The following is a 17,588-nucleotide window of genomic DNA, read 5'->3' on the forward strand; positions in this document are numbered from 1 at the left end:
CCTGTGCTAATCCTAGTGTCAACTACCTCACTGGGACAAGCGGGTCTTTCTGGAAATTGTCTTTAGGAGGACAGAATTGTATTGCTTTAATCTAGTATGGTTACTAGTTGAATGGGTGAACTTGTCGTTCTTGGCTGTTCAGTGTGGAGTCTCGTCATGGAATTTAGCTACTTATTTGTAAATTAATGAGAAAAAAATCACTATATAATTTTGACATCTGCCCCACAGATTAGGGGTTTTTAGCTTTTTGTTGTGCCTCTAACACTGTTCAGATGTACAATATACTCCCGTCAGGAATTTCTGTCATTACATACACTGATCTCAGTTGAGAGGGAGTTTGGGGCTTATGTATATTGGACAAAACCTCTTCAGAGAGTCTTAAGAGCCCCTCTTGGGAAGGCCTGCCCCTTATTTGAGAATCAGTGTTCCAGATTAAGGAACAAACTCTCTCAATGTCTAAAGTCACTATAAGGAAGTAGTCACTCTGGTCAGTAACAAGTGCCACAGGAAGAAAACTAATCTCTTACTTTCTTTCCCCATCTGCTTTTTTTTTTTTTTTTTTTTTTGCGGTACGTGGGCCTCTCACTGTTGTGACCTCTCCCAATGCAGCGGAGCACAGGCTCCGGACGCGCAGGCCCAGCGGCCATGGCTCACGGGCCCAGCCGCTCCGAGGCTTGTGGGATCTTCCCGGACCAGGGTACGAACCTGCGTCCCCTGCATCGGCAGGCGGACTCTCAACCACTGCGCCACCAGGGAAGCCCCTCCCCAGCTCTTTTTTTCCTGCTCTCTCAGTTGGCCTTTCCATGAACTCAGAGGCCTCCTTGGGGAAGGATTTGGGTGGGTGGGGCTAAAGAGAAAGTTTTGCTGATGAACTCGGAGCCTCAAGGGGCCCAGCCACATCAAACTCCTATCCCTCAGGGACCCTCCAGCACCAGGAGGAAGGCAGAAACACTTTTCCCAAGAGAGCCCTGTGTTTTGTTCAAGGTCTCACTGTGGCGCCTCTCTTATACATACTCATAAGTAGGACGTCCACGGGAGCAACAGACACGGCCAAGATTCAATGTTATGTTCAGCCAAGGTGATGGAGGTCAGGGCAAGCAGCCCAATTATGAGTTTAGAAACAACACTAGAGTGACGTGTTTCCTGTGTCCCTGAGAGTTGAGTGCCAAGAAACAGACCAAGTGCTTCTAAAGTTGACTAATATCCTTTCCGCACTTAAAAAACAACCCTCTGACCCACCCAGGTTCATGTGGAGTGGTCTGATGTTCCCAGAACATCAGGAAGTACGTTTTTGCCCTTTTATCCTTCACCCCTTGTTCACAAGATGAGTCTATTGCTCTGTGTTTTTTTTTGTACTCTTATGCCTTGATGGTTTGAATGCTGCCTCCTCCTCCTCCTCCCAAATTTTGTGCCTATTTGAAGCTGCTGCTGCCTCTATTTCTGGGAAAGATCTTTCAGAGCCTGGTTCAGGCCTCTCTTTAACTGCTGTGTTTGGTACCAGCGTTTCATTTTTAGGTTTTATAATGTGATTGTGCTGTCATTCTGTTTTAAGCTAATGGATCACTGGACTTGTTTACAATGTGACATGTTCTTTTAAATCTAGTATTTTCAAGAAAAAAAATACAGGAAAGATTAAAAGGTTTTCGAATTTTTTTATTTCTTTGCTGAATTTGTTTCAGATACTGGCATTTGGAATAAATTTTGTTTAGTGAGTCTAATGTTCGCAAAGTTAAGAATTGGGCATTATTTAATCTATAACGTTATGATACAACGTTGTTAAAATACTAGATATTCATTACACAGTGGAGTACCCCACAGGCTCCTTACTTCATTTGGGTTCTGCCCAAGTGTCAGGTCACAGCACTTCCCAGCCTTTCCTATACTCTTAACATGTTTTATTTTTCTTCCCAGAATTTATAATCTACTCATGTATTATCTGAATCCACCACTAGTAATTAAGCTCCATGTAGGTGGAACATTTTTTCTGTTGTTTTCCCAGAGTGCAGAATGATGCATTGAAGGAAGCATGGGCTTGACATTTGTCAAATTCGTGAACTGAAGAAAGAGGCTTAGGGCTTCCCTGGTGGCGCACTGGTTGAGAGTCCGCCTGCCGATGCAGTGGACACGGGTTCGTGCCCCGGTCCGCGAAGATCCCACATACCATGGAGCAGTTAGGCCCGTAAGCCATGGCCGCTGAGCATGCGCGTCCGGAGCCTGTGCTCCGCAACGGGAGAGGCCTGCGTACTACAAAAAAGAAAGAAAGAGGCTTAAGGACACGTTTTGTTTTTATTTTAGGGGGTGGTTTGTCTTGGTTTGGGTTTTTTTTTTTTTTGCCGCACTGCACGGCATTCGGAATCTTAATTCCCCGACCAAGGGTCAAACCCGCGCCCCCTGCAGTGGAAGCACAGAGTCCTAACCACTGGACCACTAGGGATGTCCCAGGGCTGCTTTTTATCATAATTATATCTCACATGTATTAAGCATTTTCTATGTGCCAAACTCAATTCTCATAAAGCCCTGTAACAAAACTTTACAGGAGGAAATTAGAGCTCATAGATTTTAAGTTAACTTGCCCAAGGTCTCAAGAGTCAAACCCAAGCACTCTTGTTCCCCCCAATTTTTTTTTAATTCAATGAAATTAGGGGGGGGTTGTGTGGTAAAATATGTATAACATAAAACTTACCATTTAATCATTTTAAGTATACAGTTTAGTGGCATTAACATTCACATTGTTGTGCAACCAATCTCCAGAACTTTTTCAAAAATCTTGCAAAACTGAAAGTCTATACCCATTAAACAACTCCCCTTTTCCCCTCCCTGCCCCTGGCAACCACCATTATATGTTCTGTTTCTATTATTTTGACTACTTTAGATACTTCATCTAAGTGAAATCATACAGTATTTTTGCTTTTGTGCCTGGCTTATTTCACTTAGCATAATATCCTCAAGGTTCATGCATGTTGTAGAATGTGTCAGAATTTCCTTCTTTTTAAGGATGAGTAATAGTCTATTGTGTGTATAGACTACATTTTGTTTATCCATTCACCCGTGGATGGACTACAGCTCAATTTTAATCTGTAAGCTATACTGTATCTTTTGATATTAATCTTGAGGTGACAGATTTATATCCTCTGTATTCTGGGAAGTCCTGGGCTGTCTTTCTTAAGCTTCTCTTCCTTTTGAAACATTCTCATTTCTTGTTTCTGTTTTGGAGCAGATCTTCTCACCTGCATCACACACAGAGGAAACTCAGCTTGTTGAAAGATTTCCTTTCAAAAAGTTGCTTACAACAAATATTGGGTGGGGGGAGGGGTTATTAATGTGGTCCAATAACAATCTTCTCCCTTCACTCAATCCTTCTCTTCCAAACCCTCTCTTCCCAGATGCCTCCTGGGAGCCCTAGATTACTTGCCTTTAATACATCTTCCCTAAACTTTCCACCTTAGAAGCCTTAGCACCAGCTTTCACCAATGTCCTGAAGATTGAGTCGAGGTGGCACTGAAAAGGGTCTTTTTCTCCAAGGAACACTGCTCTCCTTCTCAGAATCTACTGCCAGCTTATTCCCAGATACTCAGAGCACAGTAGATAGGGGAAAGTTCAATTCCCTTGAAGCCACCTCACATGTAAATTATACTTCTCATTAGTAGGGATAATTGAGGTTTTCTCAGTCTTATAAACAATGTAAATAAGAGCATCTTAAACACTATGTGTATTGGTGTACTCTAACTCACAATATAGGGAAATACAATATATTTGTTATGTGAATGCAACTCCAAAGACAACCCTCCAGTCCCACCCAGGATACTGGCTTTAAACCCCACCTTTATAAAAATTCTGAAACTATTTTCCTTGTTAATCACAGTGATTAACAAGTCCTAAACACTAGAATGCCTTCAGACCTTCTCCTTGAAATAAGCGTCAGGTTTTTAGATGAGAAGGATTACTATGTAACAAGATATTTAACTTTGAGGAAAGAATATTTTTTAAAAGATCAGGGGACTGGTTAAGACTCCACACTTCCATTGCAGGGGGTGCAGGTTAGATCCCTGGTCAGGAAAATAAGATCGCACATGCTGTGTGGTACGGCCAAAATATTTTAAAAAAAAGAAAGATCAAAGCCTTCCTTAACATTTGAATTAATATCTACTTTGTTAATGATAGCACACTCAGAGTGGAAAAATAGACAAGTATATATGAGACTTTATTTTGCATGATATCCAATAGCACAGGGGTTCCTGGTTGTAACCAGCTCCATAGTCGTCATAAGCAGAAGCCTGGGGCCCAAACACTGGAAACACTAAGTCAAAATGCCCAGCCTTAGGCCATCAACTCAGGAGTAGATGTCACATAGTACAAACATGTTGGCTGTGTGTATCAGTCTTCTAGGGCTGCCATAACAATACACCATGGGTTGGGTGGCTTAAACAACAGAAATTTATTTTCTCATAGTTCTGGAGGCTAGGAGCCCAAGATCAAGGTGCTAGCACAGTTAGCATTGCTGAACCAGGTCCATTTGCCCAACGTGCAGCAAGCCAAACACTGAGGTGCCAAGGTTTACAGCCAAGAAGTTTATTCACAGGCAGCCAAGCAAGGAGATGGGAGAACAAGTCTCAGATCCACCTCCCTGAAGGCAAGAGGATTGAAGTATTTATTGGATAAGCAGGGTGGTCTTGAAACTGAGCAGGACACTGCAGGGCCCTCCTGGGTACAAAAGCCCTTCCATGTCCCCCACTTTCATACGTAGGAAAAAGGCTTCAGCCTCCTAGACCTTCTCTGAGTTCCAAAGGGCAGATTCAAGCAGGTACTAATTAGAGAAATGAGGGAATGCAAAAACAAAGGAAAAGCAGTTAAGTAAGAAAAGTAATGACAACAGGCAGCAATAAAACAGAGTCCTAGTTCCTCTTCAAGAGATATTCATAACAATCTGATACATATCTTGAATTGTTTTATAGGAACTAAGGCCTCCACCCAGGTGGAAGATGGTGACTTCATGAAGAGCACAAGATTCCTGGAACACCACCCATTACCTCACCATCCACCCATCAGAAGAAAGCTATGCACCCTGCAGCCCTCACCCCAAAAGTTGCCTTTAAAAACTCTTCTCTATCCGCCTGCTGATGCAGGGGACACGGGTTCGTGTCCTGGTCCGGGAAGATCCCACATGCCGCGGAGCTGCTGGGACCGTGAGCCATGGCTGCTGAGCCTGCGCATCTGGAGCCTGTGCTCCGCAATGGGAGAGGCCACAACAGTGAGAGGCCCAAGTACCGAAAAAAAAAAAAAAAAAAAAAAAACACTCTTCTCTGAAACCCATCAGTGGAGAGTTTCAGCCTTTTGAGCATGAGCCTCCTACGCTCCTTGTTTGGCACCTGCAATAAAAGCTGTACTTTCCTTCACGACAACCGGGTATCAGTAAATGGGTTTTGCTGTGTGGCAAGTGAGTGGACCGAAGTTCATTTTGGTAACAGTCTTAGGTACGGGGCAAGGTGACTTGAGGTAGGGAAAAGGGTGAGGTAATCAGTGTTCTGCACAGATGCTTCTGGGTTACATGCTTCTGCATATTCAAAATGGAGGTGCTTAGCATGATCTGAGGGTGGAGTTTTCCAGCCCTGTAGCATCAAAACGCCCTTCACTGGACAGCTGTACAGGCCCAGTTTTAGGGCTGGTGTTCCCAACCAACCCCCAGCTGGCTCATACTGGGCAGGAGCTGACTCCAACTTCCTGTAAAACAACTGGGCTTTGTGAAGCTTGGAAGGTGTGCAATTAAGGAGAGGAAAAAAGAAAGAAAGAAAATGAAAGTGAAATTAATCAAAGAAGGAGGTTTGAACAAGATGTTCCCTTATCTGTTGTTCTGTAAAAGGTTAAACAATTTCTATTAGTTATCAGCTTCTGTTAACTCCATGGGGCATGGTTTTATTAGTTTCTGGTAAGATCTCTCTTCCTGGCTTCCAGACAGCTGTCTTTTTGCTGTGTCCTCACATGGCCTTTCCTCTGTGTGGGCAAAGGGAAAGAGATCTCTGCTATCTCCTCCTTTCTTATATAGACACCAGTCCTATCTATTGGATTAGGGCTCCACTTCTATGACCTTATTTAATGTTAATTACCTCCTTAAAGGCCCTGTCTTCAAATACAGTCACATTGGAGGCTAGGACTTCAACACGTGATTTTGGGGGGACACAATTCAGTCCGTAATACCATGGATCCACTCAGTGAGTCGCACGGTGACTTTCTCAGAGAAAATGATTTTTGTGAACTTAGCTGACAGGCAGTGGTATTCACTAGGGACTGTAGGGAATGAGTGTTGAGGACCTGACTAGACTGGACTGGATACAAGTGTCATTACAAGCTAAAAATCAGCCAGGTAACACTGAATATCTGAAACAGAGTCCTGTTGGATGCTTAAGTTGTATATCAGGGATGCTTTCGGCTATAAATGAGAGAAAAATCCAAAAATTCAAAACACACACACGGGACTTCCCTGGTGGTGTAGTGGTTAAGAATCTGCCTACCAATGCAGGGGACACGGGTTAGAACCCTGGTCTGGGAAGATCCCACATGCTGTGGAGTGACTAAGCCCACGCACCACAACTACTGAGCCTGCGTGCTGCATCTACTGAAGCCCATGCTCCACAATAAGAGAAGCCACTGCAATGAGAATTTCGCACACCATAATGAAGAGTAGCCCCCACTCGCCACAACTAGAGAAAGCTCACGCGCAGCAATGAAGACCCAACACAGCCAAAAATAAATAAATAAATAAACTTATGAAAACAAAAATAAATAGGAAAAAAACAAAACACACACACAAAAGAGAAAATCCAACTCAACCTGGCTTAAGAACTAAGAAAGTTTCTTGGCTCACGTAGTTGGAAGTTGTCAAACCACAATCAGTATCATGGCTGCAAAGAATAAAGAGCTTTATTTGGGGTGTTAAGAAGAACTGCAATTCAGGGATTTTTCTGGTGGCACAGTGGTTAAGAATCCACCTCCCGATTCAGGAGACATGGGTTCGAGTCCTGGTCTGGGAAGATCCCACATGCCATGGAGCAACTAAGCCCGTGCACCACAACTGAGCCTGCGCTCTAGAGCCCATGAGCCACAACTACTGAAGCCTGTGCGCCTAGAGCCTGTGCTCCGCAACAAGAGAAGCCACTGCAGTGAGAAGCCCGTGCACCACAACAAAGAGTAGCCCCTGCTCACTGCAACTAGAGAAAGCCCACGCACAGCAACGAAGACCCAATGCAGCCAAAAATAAATAAATAAAAAATTTTTTAAAAAAAAGAACTGCAATTCAGGAGACACAGATTTGGGTAAAGACCAAAAGAGTGCTCAGGAGAAGAAATGAGTCAGAGGCTTATAAAGACAAAAGCCACAAGGTTGTTACCGTTGTCTGGTGAGAATTCTGATTGACTCTGACACAAATAAGGAAACATTTGTTCTTAAGGAATAGGCTGTCACTAGTTTGTTTAGGGTAAGGTCAATAAGTATCTTGAGTTTCTGGCAAATGTTCTGGATGCCTGTGTTAAGAAAATAAGTGGTCAAAAGTTCAGATTCCATCCAGGCTGAGACGTGCATAAGTCCTATTTCCTCAATGGCCTCCCAGGTCCATTTTAGAGACCTCTCTTAGCAATACCTACTCCATATTTATTTTTCTTTCATGTATCCCCCTTTTGATCAAGATCTTTCTTTGGGAGGCATCAATGATCAACCATTTGGTTATCTGTCATTGGCTTCGACTTCCTCTGTGCTGGGAAGGCTCATTCCCAGAGAGTCATGTCCCACAGAAGAGGGAAAGAGGTGGCTGTGTGAAACGTACGCTTTTAGAAAGTTTATGGCCATATTTGAGCAACAAGGCGTCATCTAGGAAGCAGGTCCTCAGTGGCATTCAAAATAAGAGAAGTTCATAAATCTTCATTAGTTAGAATCTTATAGGAGTGGCCAATCGTCTCCAGATGTCTAGCTATCATTTTTTCTTTTAGTATTTCTCCAAGACTTGGTATTAGGTCATTCATAGCAGTTATTTGCTTTTTCATATGACTCATTAGGTGGATGACATTAGATGATTCATCTGGTCCTGAATCTTGGGAAAGCTGTCTACAACAGATGTCATCTGCTTCATTATCCTGGACTTTGTCTGGTTAATTTCAGTTTCAGGTCTCTAGACTGTTGTGAAGTCCAAGCAGGACACGGTGCCTCCTTTAAATGAGAAACATGAATCCATGAGTCAATGCCCTTAAGTTTAGCAGCACAAGTTTAGTTAACAATACCTGGAAAGGTCCCCTCCAACAAGATTGGAGGACATCTTTGTGAAGGTGTCGTTTCCAATAGACATAGTCACCAGTCTATTTTTTCCTGAGGGAGTGTACCTGAGATTAAGCAAAACCAAAGGCAGTGCTTTGGGCCACAGCAGCTTAAATGATTAGTCATCATAAATGCACTAGGGTAGGTGAAGGAGTGCAAAGACTAAAAAAATGAGTTTGCCAGGGAGCTGCAGTTGTCTTGGGTTTCCCATAGCCCCCACTGTCAATTTAATTTACAGCCATTGTTTACCCATCTTAATTTATCTGATTCAGAAGCAGTCTGTTGCCATGTTACAAGTTATCAGGATGGCAAAAGTCTGGAATAAGGGGTCAATTCTTCTGTAGAAGCAGAATGGACTTCATCTACATATGTCACAATATTTACAGATTCTGTTGCTGCTGCCTTTGCATGAAAGTCAGCTAGGGCATTTCCCTCGTACTCTGTCCTTTTAGTGTTACCCTCAGATTGATGACAGCCAACATTTTACATCAGGACATATCAGACTTCCAGGAATTTCACACAATTTCTGGAACACTTATAACAAATACCTATACAGACACAACATAAAGAAGTATTAACATTACTTCTTATTTGACAATGCTTCCCCTATAATTTAAAAATATCAAATATACCTAATTAGTTTAATATTTCTTTCTTTACAAGGAGAAAGAACAAACCTTTGAGATATTTCAGAGACCCTGTGAAATATATCTCTAAGTTAGTTCTAAGTCAAAAAGAATTCATTTAGAATTTAATTGGGGGAAGTTTGTCAAAAATATCCAAAAGGTGTTAAAACACTTAGTCAAATAGGATCATGGGTCACTGAGAAACAATGCTTAGTTATACATTTAACCAAAGTAACACTTAAAGACTTCATAGGCAAATATGGAAGTTCTGAGCAAAACTTAATATCGAGAGGACTAGGATTACTTAAGTAATCATCTGATAAAGACAGATGATTATTCTGACAAGACACAATATCTTTGGTTTTTTCCTAGGCACATTACTTAAAGGTAAAGAAAAACCTTCTTTATCTCTTATTATCAAGAGCAGACAGATAGGGAAAAAAACCAAAAACAAAAAAAGTTTGTCCTTTTAACAGAGGGAGAAAACCAGATTACTTAAAGGTAAAGAAAAACCTTTCATAATCTCTTATTTGAAAAGCAGACCAACAGAAAAAAATACTTTGTCCTTTTAACAGAGAGAGAAAAACAAATTTGAATTTTGTACCAGTTTACTTTTGATATTAAAACTCATTCACTTAATTAAATTCATTTCAATCTTTTCCAGTACTGACCTTACATAAAAGTCCTTTCCAAAGATTCCTTTTTCATAAACTTTCTTTTATGGAAAACACACATTCTACCTTCCTCACATATGGAGATGTTTCTATTTATCTATTTGTCTATCTATTTATTTAGCTTTAATCACATATATTAGAATTTTTTAAAAAAATCCTTAGAAACCTTTACTTTGAAAATGAATGAGAACTAAAAAGTAAGCAATTATGAACTGTCTTTTACATAGGCATTGTGTAGATTGGCACACATAAATACTTTTTATAATTTCTAGAAGCATGTGCTTTCTCACAGAAAACTTCTCAGCCTGGCATTAGACAACATCAGTCATCATCCTAAGTTATTTTCCTGACTGACAAATTTTGTAACAGAGATAACATGAGCTTATTTGACTATTAGTAAACCTCAGTAGAATAAAATTGTTATACTTAATGTTGCTAATGCTAAAGATATGTCTGTATTAATTTAACCAACAAACTTAAACTAGCTTTTATTTACTAAAGATTCATCTCAGATCATGTGAACTTGAGAAACATTTCAGTTAGTTTCTATTATATTTTTGCAAGTATACTTAATTTATATACTGCTTGTTTGTTTTAAGCCAATTACATATAACTCTTTTACAAATTAATTTTAGCAATACCATCCAAAAAATACCACATAGCCACAACATATTTATATATAGACACACATGAACATACAGACAGATGTAAACAGAGGCCTTACAGTTTTTGTTTTAAAATTTTCCTTGAACTAGATTTCTGGGCAAAGGTGCTTCTATAGCACCTTGTGGTTGTTGTTGTTGTTGTTGTTGTTTTAATAAACTTATTTATTTTTGGCTGTGTTGGGTGCGGGGCTTTCTCTAGTTGCGGAGAGCGGGAGCTACTCTTTGTTGCAGTGCGCAGGCTTCTCGTTGCGGTGGCTTCTCTCGTTGTGGAGCACCGGCTGTAGGCACGTGGGCTTCCGTAGTTGAGGCACATGGGCTCAATAGTTGGGACTCACGGGATCTAGAGCACAGGCTCAGTAGTTATGGCGCGTGGGCTTAGTTGCTCCGCGGCATGTGGGATCTTCCCGGACCACGGCTCGAACCCCTTTCCCCTGCATTGGCAGGCAGATTCTCAACCACTGCGCCACCAGGGAAGCCCCACACCTTGTGTTTTTAAAAGCCCTTTTCACGCTCCCTCTTTTTTTTTTTTTTTCCTTCGGGTTTTAGGAATTGGAGATGGTCTAGATAAGAGTTCCCAGAGAGGTTACAAGCCTTTTGAGATAAATAAGGGAGATGTGGGGAATGATGAAAAGAAATTGGTGAACTATGAACTGTCTCTAGAACTGCATTTCCAGTTTCACAAAGATTCATAAGGTATAATTTAAATGACATCATAGGCGGATCCACCCATCCAACTACTTTATCCTCAATTTGCTTCTTTATATTAGGGAGATTTCTAACTGAGATGTAAGTCAAAAAATGTTTATGTTTTGCCCAGGCAATGTTGTTGGTTCCCTTCAGCAAGTCCAATTAATAGTGCTTGAAGGGCGGATTTACATGCCTTAGTCCAGGGGGTATATGTGATGGTGTTGGTGCCATCCTCATTGGACCTGGCTTTAAAAGGGGCTGCCATTACAGGGTGGGCAGTATGGATGGTCTTCTGCAGGGGATCAACCTCAGTGTTATAAAAAAGGAAGTTCAGAGAGAGATGGATAGAAAGGAGAGCGTTATGGCGGACATTCAGAGGGAAAGAAAAAAGATTTGGAGAGAGAGAGTTCTCAGAAGCCTCAGAGGATTTTTCTAGTTCGGAAATTTTTTGAGAGTTAGTTTCTCTGGGGGAGGCAATAGTAGTGGATTCATTATTACAGTTGGAGGCCTCGACATACCAATTGAAATATGCTTCCCATTCTCTTTGTCTTGTTCTATAGCTTTTCTCCAATTGAGCACACAAACTAATTTAGAAATTTTAAATGAGCCACAAGTGGACCAACAGAGTTTCAAGTTGTTATGGGTGATTTTAGTCCAATGGGAAAGAAATTAACAAGAGGAAGGCCCATAAGTTTTAAACATAAATTGATCTGGAGTTCTGGACCATGGCACTGCCTGTAGAAACCACTCCCCATAACTGAGTACTCACCAAGATGAACCATTCCCTTCCCAGATAAAGCCAGCAATAGAGGACATGCAAATAAAGGCTCAGAAACTCAACCATATTGGGAGGTTCGGAACCAAGAAGACTTACCCCTAAGACCCAAGACCACTGAGGAGATGACTGAGTACAAAGGACTCCTGTAGGTGCCTTACTTGTGCCTGCAGCAGCTCCAGGGGTAGAAACGAGTCACTTTGGCTCCCACTTCTGACACCATGTAATGTCCAACAATAATCAGTTTCAAGGCTACACAGTACAAAGAGTGTTATTTGGGGTCTTAGGCATTGCAATTTTTACCAAATTGCAATGCCTAAGATTCAGGTGAAACCAAAAGAGTGTTCCAGGGAACAGACAGAATCAGGGCAAAAGCTACAAGGTTTTTAAAGTTGTAAGAATTATGTTTGGCTCTCAAGCAAAAAGGAAATATTCATCCTTAAGGGACAGCTTTCATGAATTACTTAGGGTAATGGTCTGGTAAGTATCATAGGCTGTGACAGGTTATTTAGGGTAAGGGTCTCATAAGTCTTGAGTTTCTAGAACATTGTGCAGATGTTCTGGCTCACTGTTTTAAGACAATAAGTGGCCAAAGTTCAGATTTCATCCGGGCTGAGACATGCAAAAATCCCACTTCCTCAGTGGCCTCTCAGCTCCACTTTAGAGAGCTCTCCTAGTGATACTGACTGCATTTTGATTTTCCTTTCACAAAGTGCAGAGATAGGGTGCATTTTTGGATTGGTTGATCAAATGGCTGAATAGTCTCATCAAAACCCAAAGTCTGTTCCACAGTTTTGGCTTCTATCAAAAGCTTTCCTCCTAATGATTTCAGGAGAGCTAACCATAGCAAGGGCAAATTCACCTTTTGTCATATCTTAGGGGCTCCCAAGCAAATCTATGTTGGAATCAGGCTGGCTGATGCAACTACCATTTGAATTTAGGAGCCAGTGCTCCTAAAATATGAGTTGAAATATGTGTTGAGCTTGGCTCTTAGCAATGAGTTTAAAAGGATTCATCAACTATGTTTACTCAGGAGTACCCCACTGAAGTCTGGCCACTCCCTCATGTGTTTGAGAATCCCAACCCCCAAATACATGGTCACCCCACCCCAAACATTGCGGCACTCCCAGGAAGTCACCACAAGCAAAACTCTATAGGATGGGATGGCCTCTCTCTGTGACTGCCTAAAAGCAATAGAACTTGTACCCAGCTCTAGTTACAGAAAAGAACAATGGTTTTCAAGGCTGACCTAGGTTAAAATCCCAAAGCACTTAACGCATGTGTGTGACCTTTGGCAAGTCATTTCACCTCCCTGGGCTTCATTTCCAAATCTTTTAAATAACACCTGGGGTGTTTATCCAAAACCAATTCTCTTCTTCCTGATACTAGACCTTACCCTCTAACCCAAGGGGTAACATGTGACCTGTTTGGATCAATCATTTTATAACACAGCAATTGGTCCAGGAATGAATGCAATCAGACTTGTTGAAGTCATTCACTTATGTTGGAACTGGAGGAGCAGAGGTTTTCTTTCATCTCTAGATGTGAAGCCATAAAGATGGGACCTCAAAGCTGCTTGCAGCGGGTAGCCCTCATGTTCCCACATGGTTTGCCCCCTCCTTGACTTTATCTCTTAACACTTCCTTTTTACTCATTTTGCCCATCCAAACTGGCCTCTCTGCTGTTTCTCAACACCAGGCATGCTCTTGCTTCAAAAGCCTTTGCACTTGCTATTCCTCTAGGCACCTGCATGGCTGGAATGGTTTTTGTCTGGAATGCTTTTCCTCCAGACACCTGCATGGCTGACTCTTTCATCTCCTTCCAGTCTGCTTAAATGTCACTTTCTCAAAAGGCCTATGACCACCTTTTATGGCCATATTATGAGCACCCTATTCAAAACTGTGACTCTATCCTCCTCTACTCCTCTTTAAAATACATTTTTTTTCCAAAGTACTATCTTCTAAGTTTATTACTGTTAATTATATTGTTATTCACTGCCAGTCTCCTCCCACTAGAATATGTTTCACTAGGGCAGGGATTTTTGTTTCTTTTGCTCATCGATATGTCTCAGGTGCCAGGTTGAACAGCTGGAGCTCATCACCTGTGGACAGAAATTCCAAAATAGAAGCAAGAGAGGAGCTGAGCCCTGCCCAGATAAAAGATAGAGACCACATATTTCTTATTCTCGAGGTCAAGGAGACCTTGCCAACTATACATTCGCAGAAAGGCTCCTCGGAGGTCAAAAGGGAGTGGGGGCATCACCTCATAGTAAGTGATGTCAACCTACCCATAGGCCTCTTAGCTAGAATCCATCTTGGCTAAGAGATGCATGTGCACACATGGGAAAACCCTGAGATATACCAAATACAGACACAGAACTAGGAAAAGCAAGATGATTGGCCAAAGGAAACCCAGAAGAAATGCCCCATAAAAGTGATTCAAACTACCACGAGGGTGCGACTCTCTCTCTGAGCCCACCTGTGTGTCCATCCACACGTACTCTTTTTCCTCCTACTAAACACTTTGTTTCACTACTTTCCATGTATGGTGGGAATTCATTTCTGCAAAGCTGAAGGGCCAGGTCCTTGTCACTGGCCACTGGTCTAGTGGCTAGGATTCAGCGTTCTCACTGCCACTGCCCAACCTCAATCTCTGGCCAGGAAACCCTGCTTCAAGCCGCTGCAGGCTGTGGCCACCCAAGATCAATAGTAGGTACTCAAATATGGTAGCTATTGTCATTTTGCAAGGTCTCTTTTTTTTCAAAGAATTCCTTGACAGATCTGGAGATAAGTTTCTACATCTACGAACAGAAGAAGATTTATGAAGAAAAAAAAAAAGAAAAAGACTTATGGGGCACACACCAAGAGGTGATCTTTGGATCTGTATGTGTGTGTATACACATTTTGTTTTCCAAGTTTTCTTTCTTGAGCATTATTTTTTTCAGACAAGAAAACCAATACTTCTTTAAAAAAGAATTTTGGGGATTCCCTGGTGGCGCAGTGGTTGAGAGTCCGCCTGCCGATGCAGGGGACGCGGGTTCGTGCCCTGGTCCGGGAAGATCCTACATGCCGTGCTGGGCCCGTGAGCCATGGCCGCTAAGCCTGCGCGTCCGGAGCCTGTGCTCCGCAATGGGAGAGACCACAATAGTGAGAGGCCCGCATACCGCAAAAAAAAAAAAAAAAGAATTTCGGCTTGCTTTGGGATTTTGACAGATGGAAAAAAGAATGTCTTGAGGAGGTTCGATTCAAAGAAAGAACCAGGGAATGGTGGTAGGTGGCACTGAGAACTAGCAGCACTGTTTTAAGAGGAAGTTGTGGAGAGACGTAAAACCACAAGGTTAATACTGCCCGAAATAAAATTGCCCAACTCAGCTGGGTGGGCGGAAGCAAGGAAGGGCAAGGAAGAACTGCTGGGGGTATTCAAGGTCATTAAGCAATAGGCCTTAAATTAATTGAACTTAGAGTTGTTTCTAGTCCTACTTATGGTGAGACTGACATCAGAGGAGAGCTTGAATAGTCATTTTTCTCAGTACAACCAGAGCAGAGGGCCTGTGTCTAGTAGGCATTTGTTTCCACATTGTGGAATGACTGGATGGACTAGGATTACCAGGGCCAAGTGGAAGTGAAGTGGCAAACTAGGAACCACCCAAGTTCTGGAGTCAGCTTTGAACATTGATTCTGTCACGTACCCATGTGACCTTGCTCAAGAAACCACCTTGTGCAAGATCTAGGGCCCCTACAAAGTAGGAGATTAGGGGAAACATAATAAATATGGCATTAAATTGTACTCTTTAACAAGCAAAAACAAATAAAAATTAAATTCTCAAAAGCAATTGCTTTGAACAAACCCAACTGATTAAACTTAAAACCCTGCTTATATCACCTTTCTACTGCCCAAGAAACCTTGCCGTCAGGGCAGATTTTCCCACAAGTCTTATAAACACAAATTTTCAAATAGCCATTTCCAAGTTTAAATGTATCTTTCACATTTGTGCTCTTTGTTGTCTCTTTGACCCCTCTCCCCTTGTTTTGGTTTCACAAGTCTTGAAAACTGTCTGTTTTTTCTCCAAATATTCTGTGGTTTAAAGGTTTGTTTTTCTGGGCCTGGCCCTTCCATGCAGAGGAGGGCAAGTTCACCTCTCCATACTTTCCCCCTCGGGTCTATGGGATAAGGGAGCAATGGAAACATTTGGATTAACTAATATAAAATAACTTTATATCAAAACTCCCATTAGTGAGCAATTGTTGGCAAGTGAGTAGCAGCGTGGGCTTTAGAGCCAGGCTAGATTTTGCTTGGGTTTGAATTCAGGTTTCATCACTCCCTAGCTGGGTGACCTTGGGCAAAGCACTCAGTTCTCTGTACCTCAGTTCCCTACATCTTAAGGTTATTGGGATACTTAAATTAATGAATATTTGTAAGTCCTTAGAAGAGCGCCTGGCACACAGTAAAGCTCTAAGTGTTTGCTGAAAATATTTTGCTCAACTCTAGACCACTAACTAGTTCACGTTGCTTGATGATAATCTGCCTCACTCACCCTGTATCTCCTGGATGGGTCTATGGCTGTGTTGATGAGAAGGTGTACTGGCTTTAGGAGCGGTAGTAGTAGCAGTCCTTTTACCAACACGGCCAAGGGTAAGCCTGGGGTACTCATGGGAAGTTCACTTCACCAGAAGAGCCCCTGTTCTGGACTGTAGCGGGATGTCCTGGGCACACCCTTTCCCGGCCCCCGCCCTTATCAGCACCACCCTCAATTCTGCTTCTACTCACTCGCTTTAGCGTAAACGCCAGGGTGGGGCTAAGAGTCATTGGGCGGTCACTGCGCCTGCGCCGGGACTGGGGGTTGGGTGCCTGAAGTGGGTGGCTTGCCTGGCCCCAAGGTCTGAGCTGTCAGTGCGCTTGCGCGGCCGGCCAGTAGGCTGGCGGTACTAAGCTGACTGGCCCCCGCCGCCACTGAGCTGCGAGTGCGCCTGCGCGCGGGTCGGGCGCCGGGGTTCTTGACGGTTCCGCGCGTGGCGCTGGGTGTAGCCATGCAGAGTGCGGACTCCCAGAAGCCCCCCAAGCGGCCGCGGCGCGATGGTAGCCCAAGAACCCCGCCAAACACCCCTCCCGCAGACGCAGAGTGGTCCCCGAGCCCCGACCTTCATCCCGACCACCGGACCTGGGGCCCGGAGCAGGTGTGCTCCTTCCTAAGGGACTGTGGCTTCAGCGATTCTGGACTGCTGGAACGCTGCCGAGGTAGCAGGGCTGAAGGGTTGAGGGGCCGGGGGCCGGCGACCCGAGGTCGCGACAGCCGGGCCTGAGAGAGGGCTCCCTGAGGCCGTGAGCGGGGGGCCTCAAAGAGGAGCTAGAGCGGCCGAGGGAGACCGGACGCGGGAGGCACCCGAAGGGGTGGACCTGAGGCGGGGGCGCACAGGAGGGATGACCTGAGGCGGAGAACGGAAACCTGAGGCGGCGAGCCCTCGGAGAAGGTTGCCTGAGGAAGGGGAGGGAAACTTGACGCGGGAGGCACCCGCAGGGGTGGACCTGAGGGGCGGCGCCCAGGAGGGATACCCTGAGATGGAGAAAGGAGAAGTGGGGCGTCTGGCGTTGCGGACCCGTAGGAAGGGAGCGGACTTTGGGGGTTGTGAACCTGGGGCGGGGAGGGGGCAGCTGGTCTAACTCTGGTGGGCTTCTTCAGGAACTTGGCACCCCAGCGCCGGACAGGCGGGACTCAGGTCCCTTTTTTAGTTAGAAGACCCTTGATGGGAGGGTTGGTGTCATTCAAGCTCACCAGGCTCGGGAGACCCCTCTCTGCTGATGCAGCTCCCTGAACACTTGACACGTTAGAGTGTATTTGGGTGCTTTAAAGTTTGTTTCCTCCGCT

At 43.6% G+C, this 17,588-nt stretch overlaps 1 protein-coding gene across 1 annotated transcript in view; it reads left to right on the plus strand.

Annotated features, from left to right (window-relative positions):
• The first annotated feature begins 16,576 nt into the window (after nt 1-16,576).
• Nucleotides 16,577-17,588, plus strand: part of SAMHD1 (SAM and HD domain containing deoxynucleoside triphosphate triphosphohydrolase 1) — a 65,751-nt gene continuing 64,739 nt past the window's right edge. Inside the window, exon 1 of the mRNA XM_059038060.2 lies at nt 16,577-16,960. Within this exon, the coding sequence (XP_058894043.1) occupies nt 16,753-16,960 (208 nt within the window). The 5' untranslated portion in view covers nt 16,577-16,752. The remainder of the gene's footprint in view (nt 16,961-17,588) is intronic.

Source organism: Kogia breviceps, chromosome 14 (assembly GCF_026419965.1).
Source record: "Kogia breviceps isolate mKogBre1 chromosome 14, mKogBre1 haplotype 1, whole genome shotgun sequence".
NCBI lineage: Eukaryota > Metazoa > Chordata > Mammalia > Artiodactyla > Physeteridae > Kogia > Kogia breviceps.